The sequence below is a fragment of the Pan paniscus genome, chromosome 12 (assembly GCF_029289425.2).
Source record: "Pan paniscus chromosome 12, NHGRI_mPanPan1-v2.0_pri, whole genome shotgun sequence".
Taxonomy (NCBI): domain Eukaryota; kingdom Metazoa; phylum Chordata; class Mammalia; order Primates; family Hominidae; genus Pan; species Pan paniscus.
The window spans coordinates 38849279-38865442 of NC_073261.2; the positions used below are offsets into that span (position 1 = coordinate 38849279).

Genomic DNA, 16164 nt, shown 5'->3' on the forward strand with positions numbered 1-16164 from the left:
TATTTTACAGGTTTTATTTGTTTCCCAGGCAGGGAGACGCATTAAAAAACTTAGCAAAAGTAGAGGGCAAGTCATAGACTTGCCCGTTAGATGAGGCTGTTTTTGTAAATGAGCGCTTCTTGCACAGTTTAAATTACTTAAAACTTTGAAACTTTCGGGTTTAAAATGCTAATTCTGAAGCTACTTATTTAAATGTCTTTGAAAACATTCACCTTTATGTTTTTGAAGATAACAAATCACAACGAAAGCCCGTACAAACCGCACAGAAAACGAATAAATGCTTCCCGAATGTGAGCGAACCTACAGTTTGGTTAGAAAAACTCAACACTGATTTCCGTTCCTCCAATCACAGAATCCCCGAGGAGAAGGGGACACGCCAAGGGGGCCTGTTAATAACCTCTACCGTATACCCCAAAGCGTTGTAAATCACATCGATTATTTTCGACTGGAAGCCGATCGGTTGAGACTGGACGTGAATTCCGCGACTCGATCACAAAAGGTTAGGAGGAAAGAGGTAGAAAAGCCAAAAGGACGACTAGGCAGGTGGCCCGAGCGGCCACCCCAAGTTAACTTTTTAGAAATCATTCGTACTGTTCGGGTTATCTTCTCTTTAATATTCGTGGCTTTACTTATTATGATGTTAAGAAACGTGGGCTAGGAATGGGGTGCTGCTTTTTGCCCGAAACCTGGAGGCGCCGGCCTCCTAGACGCTCCCGGGCCCGGGCCGAGGGGCGGTAGGGGCGGGGCGGGCGGGCTCCGGGTTTGGGCGCGCGGGCAGGTGGGGCGTGGCGGGGGCGTGGAGAGCCCAGGCCCGCGGCCACCGCCCCGCTCCGGGCCGGCCCAGGAGGAGCCGCGCCGGGCTCGGTTATAAGAGGCCAGCTAGCAGGCGCTCCGCGAGTACCCGCCCGACCCCGGCCCGGAGCACCGGGCGCCCAGCGCGGGTGAAGGCGGAGCCGCAGGGTTGGCCCCCAAAGGGATGCTCTCGCCCGAGCGGCGAGACCAGCCCCGCTCGCCCCTCGCCGCGGCCGCGCCGCAGCCGCCCACGGCCGCCGACATGGCCCTCTACTGCGGCGACAACTTCGGAGTGTATTCGCAGCCCGGCCTGCCCCCGCCCGCCGCCACCGCCGCCGCCCCGGGCGCCCCCCCGGCAGCCAGGGCGCCTTACGGGCTGGCCGACTACGCCGCGCCGCCGGCCGCCGCCGCCAACCCCTACCTGTGGCTCAACGGGCCCGGCGTGGGAGGCCCGCCCTCCGCCGCCGCCGCAGCCGCCGCCGCGTACCTGGGCGCTCCGCCGCCACCGCCGCCCCCCGGGGCCGCGGCCGGGCCCTTCCTGCAGCCACCGCCCGCCGCCGGCACCTTCGGCTGCTCTCAGCGGCCCTTCGCGCAGCCCGCGCCCGCCGCGCCCGCCTCGCCCGCCGCGCCCGCGGGGCCCGGGGAGCTGGGCTGGCTGTCCATGGCCAGCCGCGAGGACCTGATGAAGATGGTGCGGCCGCCCTACTCGTATTCGGCGCTCATCGCCATGGCCATTCAGAGCGCGCCCGAGCGCAAACTCACTCTCAGCCACATCTACCAGTTCGTCGCCGATAGCTTCCCCTTCTACCAGCGCAGCAAGGCCGGCTGGCAGAACTCCATCCGCCACAACCTGTCGCTCAACGACTGCTTCAAGAAGGTGCCCCGCGACGAGGACGACCCAGGTGAGGGCCGCTGGCAGGTGCTTCCCAGCCGGGGAGGGCGGGCGCGGGTCGCGAGGGCCGGCGCAGGGGTCGGTGTGCGGCTGGAAGATCTGCCAGGAGTCTTCCTGTCCAGGCTGCGGGTGGGAGCGGATGGAGGAATAACCACCCAACCCAGAGGACAAAGGGAAGGAGCAGGAGATCTTCGGAAGGAAGACTCAGTGAGAAAGGAGCTTGACCTTTACATCCACATTCGCAGAGGCGGGCCAATTAGAGAAACGAAAAAAATCTGTATCCCAGAACAGAAGGCTACCCCTGGGTGGTTTTCCTTAGGCCTTTTGAAGGGAGGGTCTACTTACAAGTGAGCTCTCAGATAAGGGATGGTTATAAAGGGATCCGTGTGAGCTGGGATTTCCATCACGTTTCGCAGAAGACGCGGTGGGAGAACTGGGGTCCAGCCCGGCTGTCCCTAGGTGCACTTCCTCCTCATCGGGTTCCAGAGAGGTTCGCTGTGTCCTGAATAGAGCAAGTACGGTGCCTACCTCTAGAGATAGTGGCACGGGCATCATGAGACGGGGGTCTGGGATGGGAGAACTTTAAGCAGAGAGGTTCTGCAAATTGCAGTTTGGGTACCTTAACTAGTTAGAAATTTAGAAATGAATATCCCAGATTTGCTGCGTTCTGGTCTAAGCCCAATTGCTCCTGGAGTGAGGAGGTCTGTGCTACAGTGGAGTGAGTGTTAACCTTCTCTGAGAGGTAGAGGTGGAGAAATGATTAACAAGAAGAGAGAAACAGAGAATCCTACTTGAGGTTTTCAGAAGGAACCCAGAACAAGGAAAGGGAAGGGGATTGTGATAGGAAAAAGAGAAAAGAGATGAAACCATTTTAGTTGCACATTACAGAGATCCAGGATTTTGTGTAAATTATGTGACTATTCTGGAGCTCAGAATGAGCTCATCCCTGAAGTCACTGTAGACCAGCACTCTCCAATGGAAATACGATACAAACTAAATAATCCAAAATATTGTTTCAACATATAACAAATATAAAAATTACTAATGAGATTCTTTGTTATTTTCTCGGTACTAAGTCTTCAGAATCCCATGTGTATTTTACACTACATCTCAATTTGACTAGCCATATTTCAAGTGCCCAATAATAATGTGTGGCTAGTGGCTACTGTATTGGGCAGGGTATGCAGTTCTAGAAGATGCATCCTCTTGATTTGGCTTCTGTACCACCCAAGATTATCATGTACATTGTCATGTAAACTCCTCTAGACTTCACTCTAAAAGGTCAGGGGTCTATGGCTAGTTTTTTATCAAAAAAGTTGGTACCAACGTGGCACAATATACATATCCAGATAGGTGGAGATATTATTGAAATTCTAGTTATGTAATTTTTTTTCCTATAACTATTTGCAGAACATGGTTCAAGTGGAGGCAGCTTAGCCCAGTGGTTAGTTAAGAATGCTGAGGTGGTTTTTTTTTTTTTTTTGAGACAATTTCACTCCTGTCGCCCAGGCTAGAGTGCAGTGGCGCAATCTCACTGCAACCTCTGCCTCACCAGCTCAAACAATTTTGCTGCCTTAGCCTCCCAAGTAGCTGGGACTACGGGAGCATGCCACAGTGCCCGGCTAATCTGTATTTTATGTAGAGATGGGCTTTTCCCATGTTATCCAGGCTGGTCTCGAACTGCTAAGCTTCAAGTGACCCACCCGTTTCGGCCTCCCAAAGTGCTAGGATTATAGGCGTGAGCCACCGCGCCCAGCAAGAATGCTGAGTCTTTTAGCCATTCATAGTGATATACTCCTGTCATACCAGCTACTCTGGGAGGCTGAGGTGGGAGGATCGCTTGAGGCCAGGAGGTCAAGTCTGCAGTGAACCAAGGTTACGCCACTGTACTCCAGCCTGGGTGACAGAGGGAGACCCTGTCTCAGAGAATATAAATAAATAAATAATTTTTTTTTAAATGCTGAGTCTGGAGCCAGCCTGTTTACATCCTGACTATCATGGCTAACTTAGGAATATGACAAGTTACTAACCAGTCTGCACCCCAGTTCTCCTATTTGAAAAGTGGAAGGAGTTATATTGCCTATCGCCATAAAGCTGTGAGGAGTAGCTGAGGTTATCCGTGTAAAGCACTTACCACAAGATAAGCATTCTACAGTACTTTAAAACATCGGATTCTTTTGCCAGAAGTGAAAAAAGCTTTTGGGAGATAAAATCCTCCAAGATGATAGATCTTTTCTACCTCACTTGTGGCAAATAGAACAAAACTAGCATTACATGCAGAAAAATGAGGCCCTGGTGTCTGAAATTTATTTACCCAATGGGTGAAACATTTGCAGGATTTGTAGGGGCAGGTCCTGCCCAAAATGAGGAGGGGATGTAGATTCCAGGAGCTTCCTCATACTCAAAATTTATGCCATCCAATGCATGGTTAAAACAGTTGCTCAGTAATAATTTTTTTTGTCATTTTGAAATTGCCTTTCTCTAGTGGGGCATTTTTCTCAGAGGTGGGGAATTATGCACTTTCAACGAATAATAATTGTTAAGTGCTGTTTTTGCACTGCTTACTGTGTGCCAGCTACTATGCTGAAATAGTTAATCCTCACAGTCAATCCACTAAATTAGTACTATCCTTATCTCTATTTTATAAATAAAGAAACGGAGGCTCAATGTTTTTTTTTTTTTTTGTAGACACGAGATCTCACTATGTTGGCCCAGTCTAACGCTCAACTTTAAGTAGCATCAGAATTCCATGACTTTGCAAGGTCATACAATTTGGATCTAGAATTAGTGAAGGTGTTACATGATTTAATTATAAGTGTCTCAGAAATGGAATTAGGTCTTCAGATTTAAGTAGTAGACACCACCAGGAGGAGGTAAAGGTGGCCAGAACATCTTTGTTCTGGATTTTTCTCTGAAGCAAAGAGTAACATTTTCCCCAAAGAGGATTGGTTTGAATATTAGAGTGAATTGAGCATCTTTGTCAGCATCTAATGAGAGTCTGCTCTCCTCCCAGAAATGAAGCTGAGTACACAGGCATAGAATAGGTCCTTCTCTAACTTGGTCTTTCTCATCTTCTCAGGAAAGGGTAATTATTGGACTCTTGATCCGAACTGCGAGAAAATGTTTGACAATGGGAACTTCCGTCGGAAGCGAAAGCGCCGCTCTGAGGCCAGCAATGGCTCCACAGTGGCTGCTGGGACATCAAAGTCCGAAGAAGGGCTCTCCTCAGGACTGGGGTCTGGAGTGGGTGGGAAGCCAGAAGAAGAGAGCCCCTCCACTCTGCTGAGGCCTTCCCACTCCCCAGAGCCGCCGGAGGGCACCAAGAGTACTGCCTCATCTCCTGGAGGACCCATGCTCACCTCCACCCCTTGTCTCAACACTTTCTTCAGCAGCCTCAGCTCCTTGAGTGTCAGCAGCAGTGTGAGTACCCAGCGGGCTCTCCCTGGCAGCCGCCACCTAGGGATCCAGGGGGCCCAGCTGCCCTCCAGCGGCATGTTCTCCCCGACCTCCATCTCAGAGGCCTCAGCAGACACCTTGCAACTGAGCAATAGCACCAGCAATAGCACCGGCCAGAGATCTTCCTATTACAGCCCTTTCCCTGCCAGCACCAGCGGGGGGCAAAGCAGCCCCTTCAGCAGCCCTTTCCACAACTTTAGCATGGTGAACAGCCTCATCTACCCCCGAGAGGGCTCCGAGGTGTAGAGCAGACTCTCAGACTTGAGTATGCACACCTGAGGCGTGCACACATGCTGATTAGAATGCAGATTCCAAGTCAGTAGGTCTGGGGTAGGACCTGAGTTCTGCGTTTCTGTCGAGTTCCTGGGTGATCTCGTGGTCCTTTGACCACACTTGGAGTAAAGAGGGTGTAGTAGATAACTCTTGCTACAACCCAGCGAGCTTTTACAGGTTTCTCTGCATGTGGGCCTCTCCAGAGAGAAATCCGTTTCACTGTCTTCTGTGATAGGTAGCCTGTGAGCCCCGTGAGGGCGGGGACCATGTCTATTTTGTTTATCACTGTATGCCAGGATTGCAAGCTCAAGTGTGTACAGATGGCTAAAAAAACATAAGCCAACGAAGTTACTGGTGAGAAAACTAACATCAGTTGGCAACTGAAGCAGTAGAGGGTAGTTGGGACTGACTAGTAGAAGGCTGCTGGGAACAGCTGGTTCTTTCTCTCCTCTGGCAGCATTCTGATTTTGTTTTTTTGTTTTTTTTTGACACAGTCTGGCTCTGTCGCCCAGGCTGGAGTGCAGTGGCGCTGCAACCTCCTCCTCCTGGGTTCAAGCAATTCTCCTGCCTTAGTCTTCCGGGTAGCTGGGATTACAGGTGCCTGCCACCACACCCAGCTAATGTTTTGTATTTTTAGTAGAGATAGGGTTTCGCCTTGTTAGCCAGGCTGGTCTCAAACTCCTGACCTCAGGTGATCCACCCGCCTCGGCCTCCCAAAGTGCTGGGATTACAGGTGTGAGCCACTGCGCCCAGCCAGCATTCTGATTTTTATAGAAGAGCCAGATATCTGAATTTTTATAGGAAACCTCCAACTTTGTGTCATTTGCCTCTGAAGATTTTTTTTTGGTTGTTTATCATACTGTCCTAGGCAACACCACAAATCCTTGAGCTATGCATAGGCAGCTCACAAATCACCTCTGTCTGGTACATGGTATATTCTAATGGCAATAAAATGGCACAAGCAGCCTTGTGTGCCAGGCACTGTTCTCGGCACTTGTCATGTATTCATTTAATCCTCTCAGAAACCTTGGGTGGTGGGTATTGTTACTACCCCCCATTTTCCATGTAAGGGAAGTGAAACTTCAGGATGTTAGGTCACTTTGTCTATTTTAGTCATCACTGTATACCAGGATTGCAAGCTCAAATGTGCACAGGTGGCTAAAAAAAAGTTGTGACCACTTTCCAAGGTGAGACTGATAGTAAACTGGAGCCAGGATCAGACCCAGACAATCTGGTTCCAGAGCTGGTGCTTGTAACTTCTGTATTCTACTTCCTGCAAAACCAAGAAACCAGCCTCCATAGCCAGTTATAAGTATATAGAGGGAAGGAATGGAGCTAGATCTCATTTGACCAAAGATTCTAGTTGAAAATAAAAGTCATCTGGTGTGTTCCCCTGGGTGGCACCTCTGTCTGAATCCTGCTGCCATAGTCCAAAATCTGGGGTGACAGTTGTCCTAGTTTGTAGTGGTTAGCCTGGCATCCTCTCCCTTTTAGCTTATATCCTGGATGTTTCCTTTTCTAACAAAGTATTATTAGAATTTTATTAAAAATAGCTTTTGTGTGTGTGTGTGTGGGTTTTTTGTTGTTGTTGTTTTGTTTTGTTTTTTGAGACGGTCTGCCTCTCTTAACCAGGCTGAAGTGCAGTAGTGAGATTTTGGCTCATTGCAGACTCAACCTTCCCGGGTTCAAACAGTGACCCCTTCTCAGCTCCCTCAACCCACCCCAGTAGCTGGGCTCACAGGTGTGCACTATGCCCAGCTAATTTTTTAAATTTTTGAATTAATATTTTAACTTTTTAATTTGTAAATTTTTAAATTTAAATTTTTTTATTTTAAAATAATTTTTAAATTTTTTTTTTAATTTTTTTTTTATGGGGGTTTAAAAAAAAAACACAAAGCTCACTGCAGCCTCAATCTCCTGGGTTCAAGCCATCCTCCTATCTCAGCCTCCCGAGTAGCTCGGACTACAGGTGCACGCCACCACACCTAGCTAGTTTTTTTGTATTTTGTGTAGAGATGGGGTTTCGCTATGTTGCCCAGGCTGGTCTTGAACTCCTGGGCTCAAGCGATCTGCCCACTTCTGCCTCCCAAAGCACTGGGATTAAAGGCATGAGCCATCACACCTAGCCAAAAAAAAACTCTTAAATGGAATTTTAGGCCAGGTGCAATGGTTCACACCTGTAATCCCAACACTTAGGAGACTGAGGTGGGAGGATCGCTTGAGTCCAGGAGTTTGAGACCAGCCTGAGCAGCACAGCAAGACTCTGTGTCTACAAAATATTTTTAAAACAATGAAGAAATGGGATTTTATAGTTTTTAATACAAAAACCGTTTGTGGTCAGTTTTTAAAAAGATATATTTAATCTTATTTATTTTAGCACTCTCTTCTCAGAGGTATCAATTGAATAATTTTTATGGTCAACCTTCTAGTGCCCAGTAGAGTGCCCGGTACACTCATCCACTAGTTGCCGAATGACAGAATTTATTCAGGGCCGGCGCAGTGGCTCAAGCCTGTAATCCCAACCCTTTGGGAAGCCTAAGCGGGCAGAGCACTTGAGCCCAGGAGTTTGAGACCAGCCTGGGCAACATGGTGAAACCCCATCTCTACAAAAAATAACAAAAATTAGCTAGGTGTGGTGGTGTGCACCTGTAGTGCCAGCTACTTGGGGGGTTGAGGTGGGAGGATCACTTGAACCTGGGGGGTTGAGGCTGCAGTGAACTGAGATCATGCTACTGTATGACAGCCTGGGTGACAAAGTGAGACCCTGTCTCAAGAAACAAATTTTTTATTCAAAAAGTGTTCATTAAAATGCAGGTAGTTGTCAAATTTATGGGAACGGTGTTCCACAAAAATGAATTCATCGTCCTATGAGTTGCCTTTGTACCACGTTTTTGGATGTGAGCGTGGCTAGTTTGGGGTTTTAACTTTTTTAGAAACAGGAACAGAAGCACATTGTAAAAAAATTAAAATTCCCTGGGTATTTTTTCACCCCGAGACTCTCACAGCATTACTTTAAAAATTTTTTATTTTGAAATGTACATACAGAAAATTATTTTTTTAAACAGCTTATTGAGGTACAAATGACATCACCATTACTTTTTTAACATTATGCAGAAAGACAACCAAAGACTACCTACTCCCACAGTATGTGTACAAAAAAACGGTTTCTATGGATATTTTTGTATATGAAAATATCATGGACTTATATAAATATTGTTTCTAGCACAACTCTATATTTGTAAATTAATTTATAATGTAAACTGGGGCAGCAAAGAAAAGTTTTTCCCAAGAAAGTTCACTGCATGCTGAGAAGAAGAATCACATGAAATAAACTTAAAGTGGGATCACTTCTGGCTTCCTGGGTATTACTGCTTTCCTGTCTTCAGCTTCTTTGTCCTAAAGAACTAGAGATGTGAGCAGCGTGGCAACAAACCACTGTGGGGAGAGTGAACGACTGGTTTTCTCATTCCACCTACCGACATCTGAAAGAGCTGGAATAAAACAATTACTCTTCAGAGGATCTTTAGGCATATGAGCATTTTGGTTTTTTGTGTTTTTTTTTTTGAGTCTCACTCTGTTGCCCAGGCTGGAGTGCAGTGGTGCAGTCTTGGCTAACTGCATCACTGCAACCTCCGCCTCGTGGGTTCAAGCAATTCTCCCTTGGCATCCTAAGTATCTGGGACTAGGGCGCATGTCACCACGCCCGGCTAATTTTTGTATTTTTAGTAGAGATAGGGTTTTGCCATGTTGGTCAGGCTGGTCTCGAACTCCTGACTGCCAGTGATTCACACGCCTCGGCCTCCCAAAGTGCTGAGATTACAGGGGTGAGCCACCGCGCCCGGCCCGTTTATTTCTAATAGATGAACAGTTCTGTTACTTAGATTAAATTCAATTTCAGTGCAGCAAAAAATCTACTACAGAAAGAAATGTGCTTTGAGGCCTCATGCCTCAAGGAGAGCTCTGCATCCTGGGGTGTGGTCCTCAGGGGGACTGCATGCAGCCCATCATTTCCAAGGAAATAGCTGGAAACCTGCCTCTAACTAGACCAGGGTTTCTCAATCATCAGTGGTACTGATATTTGGGGCTGGATAATTCTCTGTTGTAGAGGTTGTTCTGTGTATAATAGGACATTTAGCAGCACATTTATAACTCTAAGTAGCTGCCTTCCAGCCTTTAGGACCTAGTGAACCATTCAGAGTAAGACGGCAAAGGAGAAGGTGAGGAATTAATAAGCAGGTTTCAGATTTCTTTCTTGACACTTTTAGATTCTTCATCCCATTCTTGAACTTACTGGAAAAACAGCAGCCTGGGAGGCCAGAGGCTTCAGAACTGTGTGCCTTTGTACCCCTCCCCCCCACCACCCTCTCCATCCCCCGAGGGCGCTCACAAGTCCCCAAGTCCCTCCCAGGACAAAATGGGGCAAGCTTTGCTCTGAACCTCAGAGCAAAGGCCCAAACTGCTTCTCTTCCCTCCAGAGACTTTCCAGACTTGGAAAGATCCTAAATCCTCAGGGTCTAATGGGTTTTTATTTTCTTTAGCTGCTCTAGTAGTGAAACCTTGAGGTTGTTAATGAACCCTCCCCTCCTTCCCATGTTTTCCTGAGGCTGGAGACTTGCTGGCTTCAGGGCTAGAGACCTGGTGGTCTTGCCTTTGTCATGGAAAGCTGTCAGCTGGGGTGTGTGCTGGGTGCTGGCTCCGCTGAAAAAAGAAGGAATTTCTTGTGAGATTTTAAAACAAAAAAAGGCCACAGAAGACCAGATACCTACTGAATTCCTCCCTACTTTTTTATTCATGATGTCAGGAGATCATCACCAAAACCCTGGGAGGCATGAATAGCAGTCATCATTTTTAAAAAGACAACATTACAATAATAACATTACAATAATGACAACTCACTTACCAGGTGCCAGGCACTACCCTACAGCACATATTAAATATAAACTATCTGTACTAACATCCCAACAACTCTATGAAATAGATACTGTTATTATCCATCTCATCAATAGAATACTAAGGTCTGGGGAGTTTGTATAACCGGGCCATGGTCACAGATCTAAGTGGTTGCTGCAGGTAAGTGGTGTAACAGGGATTCAAAATTAGGCCGTGTGATGTCAGAGTCCTCCTGACCTTAACCTACAATAGTGCCTCTGTTTCAAAGTGGAGAAGGGAGAGGCACAGAGAGGTTAAGTGACTTGCCAAAAGCCATACAGTTTGTTGGTTCCAGACTTGGGCCTGGAACCCAGGCTCCTGCTGCCCCAATTCAGTAATGTTTCCTTCCAGGCATTTTTTTCTGTATGCTTCCTGAGGTTGGATTTTGGATCTGGGGCTCCTTTTTGTGAAGACGGGAAGGGAAGTTGCTGTTTCTTGGCATGTCCTCCTCAGGATCAGCTAGCAGCCAGGTCAGTGGCTCAGGTCTCATGCTCTGAAGCTGCCCAGGAAAGCCAGATGATGGGGATGCTGGTTGGGAGCCTGAGCCTCACAAGAAGTGTATCCACTGACTCAGCAAATCTCCTCTGGGCACCATGCATCGGGCTGGGCTTTGAGGATACTAAGATGACCAAGACCCATTCTCTGACTTAAGTTGCTCACTACCCAGAAAAAGAGACAGACCCTTAGCAAGCATGATGCAGGGCAGTAACAGATGTACCCAGGACAGAGAGGATCCCTGGGGCTGCTCTGAGCTTCCCCACCTAGCTATGAGGCTCTGATGGGAGACAAAATGGTTTAACCTCCTGGAAGAGTAGAGGACAGCTCCCCAGGCCTGGCCGAGAGACTGCAGCTTCTGCTGGGAGAAGACAGACCAGGATGGTTTCGGGTGTACAAAGCCACAGTGCTTCTGTAGAAGCGACTGGGTCAAGTCATGCGGAACTTGCTTCACGGCCTCAGGCCTTTGCACATGCTTAGAGTCAGTTCCCTCAGCCCTTCCAGCCTCCAGGCACATTCTATTCAAGCTAACCAGTCAGCATCAGCATCAGTATCAGTGTCTACACTCCTGGCTCTCAGCTTTCAACCCCAGTCCTGTGTGGAGAGACTGACTTCTTTGCATTGCACTTCAAAGGAGGTTCAAGGCTACCTCCTTTGTTGGAGTGTGTTGGAGTCTCCCCACTCCCCCCACCCCCCTTTACTTCCTTGAAACTCATTCAGTAAACCACAGTGCAGGGGTCCCTCTGTTCTGTACTGGAATTAGAAAGCAGGGCATTAACAAGCCTTGTGTCCTCTTTTCCCTCCCATCTCTAAGGATTATGTCAACTGACCCTACTCTACCACCACTCACCTTCAACTCTGCACACCTGAGCCCACTCACAAGCACTGTGGCCATACCCCAGTTATACAAACTCAGTCCTGGGCCTTAGTCTTCCCCTCAGTGAAATGATGATAGCAATATCTACTCCTCAGGCTTGATGGGAGGGGTAACATTCATCTGTGTGTTGGCCTAACCGAAACAACAAGAAGGGCCTCTGTGTCTACTCCACTTGTCTCTTCTCAGAAAGTTTGACATCAGTATTATCCATTTTCCATTTTGTTTGTCCAACAATGCTGGGCAGTGAGTGTGTTAGCCTTGTATTACGGAAAGGTAAGAACAGAGTAGCAGTCTTGGCAAATAGCTGCCAGGATGGAAATCTCACGGGAAAGAGAAGTCCACTCATTCATCAACAACTGCAGTTACCAGGTAAGTCAGTTAATCAACATCCCAAACACCTACTAACTCTTATTTTGCTTCCTCTATTTCTGTCTCACACCCCACATTCAAGCCTGAAACAAGAACTGCTCCATGACATCTCAGGGATTCAGCCGCCATCACCGCCTCTGTTGGCTGGAGGACCATGGCAGCCTCCTCCCTGGGCTCCCAGCCGCAACTCTTGGCTCCTTCCTGTTCACATTTCATTCCTTTCTACTATTCCAAGGTCACTCGCCACTCGGAAGCCAGTGTGATATTTATACATATAGAGACGATTATATTGTTTTCCTGCTTAAAACCTTTTGGAATGGTCTACTGGTGAGCAAACTCCCAGGTTCTTCTGTGGCCCTGCATGAACCATAGCTCCTGCCCCTCCTGCCTCTGCCTTACACGCTCCCAACCACTCACCATCTGTAGCCCCTCAAACATCCCAAACTTGTCTTTTTAAGGGTCTTTGCCATTCTTCCTTCTGCCACAAGACCTCAATGCCACATGTCTTCTCTGGCTTCAACTCTTTTCTTTTTTTTTTTTTTTTTAATAGAGATAGGGTCTCACTGTGTTGCCCAGGCTGGTCTTGAACTCCTTGGCTCAAGCAATTCACCCACCTCAGCCTCCCAAAGTGTCGGGATTATAGGCATGAGTGCCGTGCCTGGCCTGGCTTCAACTGTAAGGCCTGTTTTCCAGAACAGCTGTCCCTGAACATCCTAGCCCCTCCCCACCCCCACCAACTCACTTCAGGCTGCATTTTATAGATTTTTTTTTTTCTGCCTTAACTAAGCCTTTGATTCAAAACAAAATACAAATATTATAAATAGGATGATTTCTGGAGGTGAGAAACCAGCAGGGCATGAGGGACCTGTGAGGGCCATGATGTGATTCACCCAGCCACACTCAAGGGCAATCCCATCCATGTGTGTTTTTTGAGACAGGGTCTGGCTCTGTCACCCAGGCTGGAGTGCAGTGGCATGATCTTGGCTCACTGCAACCTCCGCTTCCTGGGTTCAAGTGATTCTCTTGCCTCAGCCTCCCAAGTAGTTGGGATTACAGGCACCTGCCACCAGGCCCGGCTAATTTTTGTATTTTTAGTAGAGACAGGGTTTCCCCATGTTGGCCAGTCTGGTCTCAAACTCCCAGCTTCAAATGGTCCACCTGCCTCGGCTTCCAAAAATGCTGGGATTACATGCATGAGCCACTGTGCCTGGCCATCATCCTAGTTTGCGAAAAAGCCTCTGTCTAAGTCAGATCACTGTGGTATTGATCCTGAGAGAAAGGTACTTAGTTCCTCCTCCTCTTTTGGAGAAACTGATGCTCAGGGCATCTATGTTTCCATGACTTTTGTTTATGATACACCCCACTTGCCAGATTGGCATTCTTGGGTAGAGGAAACAGACAAAGTTATCTTTCTCCTTTAGTTTTATAAGATGGGTAAAATCTCAAGAATTTTTGCTGTGTTTAGCCTGGATTTAGAACTCAGCCATCTCCATTTCCTGACACACTACTTCCCCCTTCCCATTTTCATACCTACCCTGTGTCCTCCTATACTTGAGAGCCTCCGCCAAACACCTGGAGTCTTTGATCATCAACCCTTCAGTTGCCCCCCAGCATTCGCTTAGGTAGAAGACTTTCAAGTTCTCCTCTCCCCCTTTGCTAGGTTTTGGGAAAGTAAGAAAACATTCACAGCAGCTGTTACAGTGCACCTTTTCCCACAGACTGGTGGTAAGAGCCAAAAGATTGCCACTGAAGTAAAGCTTTTAAAAACCTTTCCTACAATGGGATTAACTGCCATGCAGCCAACGATGCCAGCCACACATCATAGTAAAGTCAGCCATGGGCCCCAGCCTCTTCCATAGCCTGCTCAGATTATGCGCTATGTTCCGCTAGATCTACCTTTCTTGATTCAGGAACTAGTAAGAACACATGTGTCCTACCATGATAGGGTTTTGCCATTACTGAAGCAGTTGTGGGGATAGCACTTGTGTGGCAGTAATCCTCCTTTTTAACAGCTTACATGCCAGGATTTCCCTAGAGAGGCAGCATCACGATTCATTCTGATGTTTCTGAATTTAGTGTTCCTTCATTAGCTCAGTGATTTTTACTAAATGCTTACTATACCTACTGGGAGACACAGCCAAAAGCAATGCCCCAGTAAGGATGGCACTTATATTCCAGTGGGAGCAAAGAAGCAAAGAGGGGCTGGCAGCAGGGTGACAAGTGCCTTGATCAGGGAAGAGTGGGGGGCAGTGGGACTCTCTGGGAGAGTCCCCACACCCTGACCTGAGTAGGGGTTAGCCAGACAAAGGGTGCTAAGGGGAAGGACTAAGTGTGGGTGGAAGAAGCCATGCAGAGGCCGGGACATGAAAGAACACAGCTCCTGTGGAGAATTGGAAGAAGCTGCCCAGGGAGGCAGGCCAGCCCACAGCAGAGTCTCAGACAGGGAACGGAAGTGGAGGCTGGGAGGTGGCTCTATGGTCTGCAAAGCCCATTAAGTAAATAGAATGGGATAGAACAGAATAGAATGGGAGTGAGAATCTAATTTTTTTTCTTTAAAAGATTTTTTTTTTTTTCCTGGTTGGGTATAGTGGCTCACGCCTGTAATCCCAGCACTCTGGGAGATCAAGGTGGGCAGATCATGAGGTCAGGAGATCAAGACCATCCTGGACAACATGGTGAAACCCCATCTCTACTAAAAATACAAAAATTACCTGGGTGTGGTGGCATGCGCCTATAATCCCAGCTACTCGGGAGGCTGAGGCAGGAGAATTGCTTGAACTAGGGAGTCAGAGGTTGCAGTGAGCCGAGATTGCACCACTGCATTCCAGCCTGGCGACAGAGCAAGACTCTGTCTCAAAAAAAAAATTTGTTTTTAAAGGAGAGGTAGGGCTGGTACGTGGTGGCTCACACCTGTAATCCTAGAACTTTGGGAGGCCAAGGTGGGCAGATTACCTGAGGTCAGGAGTTCGAGACCAGCCTGGCCAATATGGTGAAACCCCAATCTCTACTAAAAATACAAAAATTAGCGGTGCATGGTGGCACATGCCTGTAGTCCCAGCTACTCGGGAGGTTGAGGCAGGAGAATCGCTTGAACCCAGGAGGCGGAGGTTGCAGTGAGCCGAGATCATGCCACTGCACTCCAGCCTGGGCGACAGAGGAAGGCTCTGTCTCAAAAAAACAAAAACAAAAACAAACAAACAAAAAACGGGGGGAGAGGTGGTCTCACTATGTTGCTCAGGCTGGTCTTGAATTGAAACAACCCATCAGCCTTGGTCTCCCCAAGTGCTGGGATTACAGACCACCACACCAAGCCACCACACCCAGTCATCTAATTTTAAGAATGAAATTCATTTTAGGCTGGGCACGGTGGCTCATGCCTGTAATCCCAGCATTTTGGGAAGCCAAGGCGGGTGGATCACTTGAGGTCAGGAGTTTGAGACCAGCCTGGCCAACATGGTGAAACCCTGTCTCTACCAAAAATACAAAAAAATTAGCCAGGTGTGGTGGCGTGTGCCTATAGTCTCAGCTACTCAGGAGGCTGAGGCAAGAGAATCAGTTGAACCCAGGAGGTGGAGTTTGCAGTGAGCTGAGATCGTGCCACTGCACTCCAGCCTCGGCAGCAAAACAAGACTCTGTCTCAGAAAAAGAAAAGAAAAGAAAAGAAAAAAAATAAATTCATTTTAAGAATGAAATTTGGGTTGGGTGTGGTGGCTCAAGCCTGTAATCCTAGCACTTTGGGAGGCGGAGACAGGCAGATCGCTTGAGCCCAGGACTTTGAGACCTGTCTGGGCAACATGGAGAAATCCCGTCTATACAAAAAAAAAAATACAAAAAATTAGCCAAGCCTGGTGGCACAGACCTGTAGTCCCAGCTACCGAGGAGGCTGAGGTGGGAGGATCACTTTAGCCAGGGAGATCAAGGCTGCAGTGAGCCATGATCGCACCACAGCAGTCCAACCTAAGTGACAGAGTGAGACCCTGTCTCAAAAAATAAAATAAATAAACAATAAAATAAGAATGAAATTTGTGTTTCAAATAGAGTTCTTTGTCAATAATCCTTTGGAGGGACAAGATTTCCTAAA

The 16164-nt window shown here is 47.8% G+C and overlaps 1 protein-coding gene across 1 annotated transcript; it reads left to right on the forward strand.

Annotated features, from left to right (window-relative positions):
* The first annotated feature begins 872 nt into the window (after nt 1–872).
* FOXI3 (forkhead box I3) lies at nt 873–9536 on the forward strand. Its single transcript, XM_024927670.4, has 2 exons — nt 873–1694; nt 4764–9536. The coding sequence occupies exons 1-2, from the start codon at nt 977–979 to the stop codon at nt 5384–5386; spliced, it is 1341 nt and encodes a 446-aa protein (XP_024783438.2). The 5' UTR covers nt 873–976; the 3' UTR covers nt 5387–9536.
* Nucleotides 9537–16164: the final 6628 nt, after the last annotated feature.

Coding starts and splice junctions, on each gene's coding strand:
- FOXI3 (XM_024927670.4), top strand. CDS start 977: ATGCTCTCGCCCGAGCGGCGAGACCAGCCCCGCTCGCCCCTCGCCGCG. Junction 1,695..4,763: donor CCGCGACGAGGACGACCCAG/GTGAGGGCCGCT, acceptor TCATCTTCTCAG/GAAAGGGTAATTATTGGACT.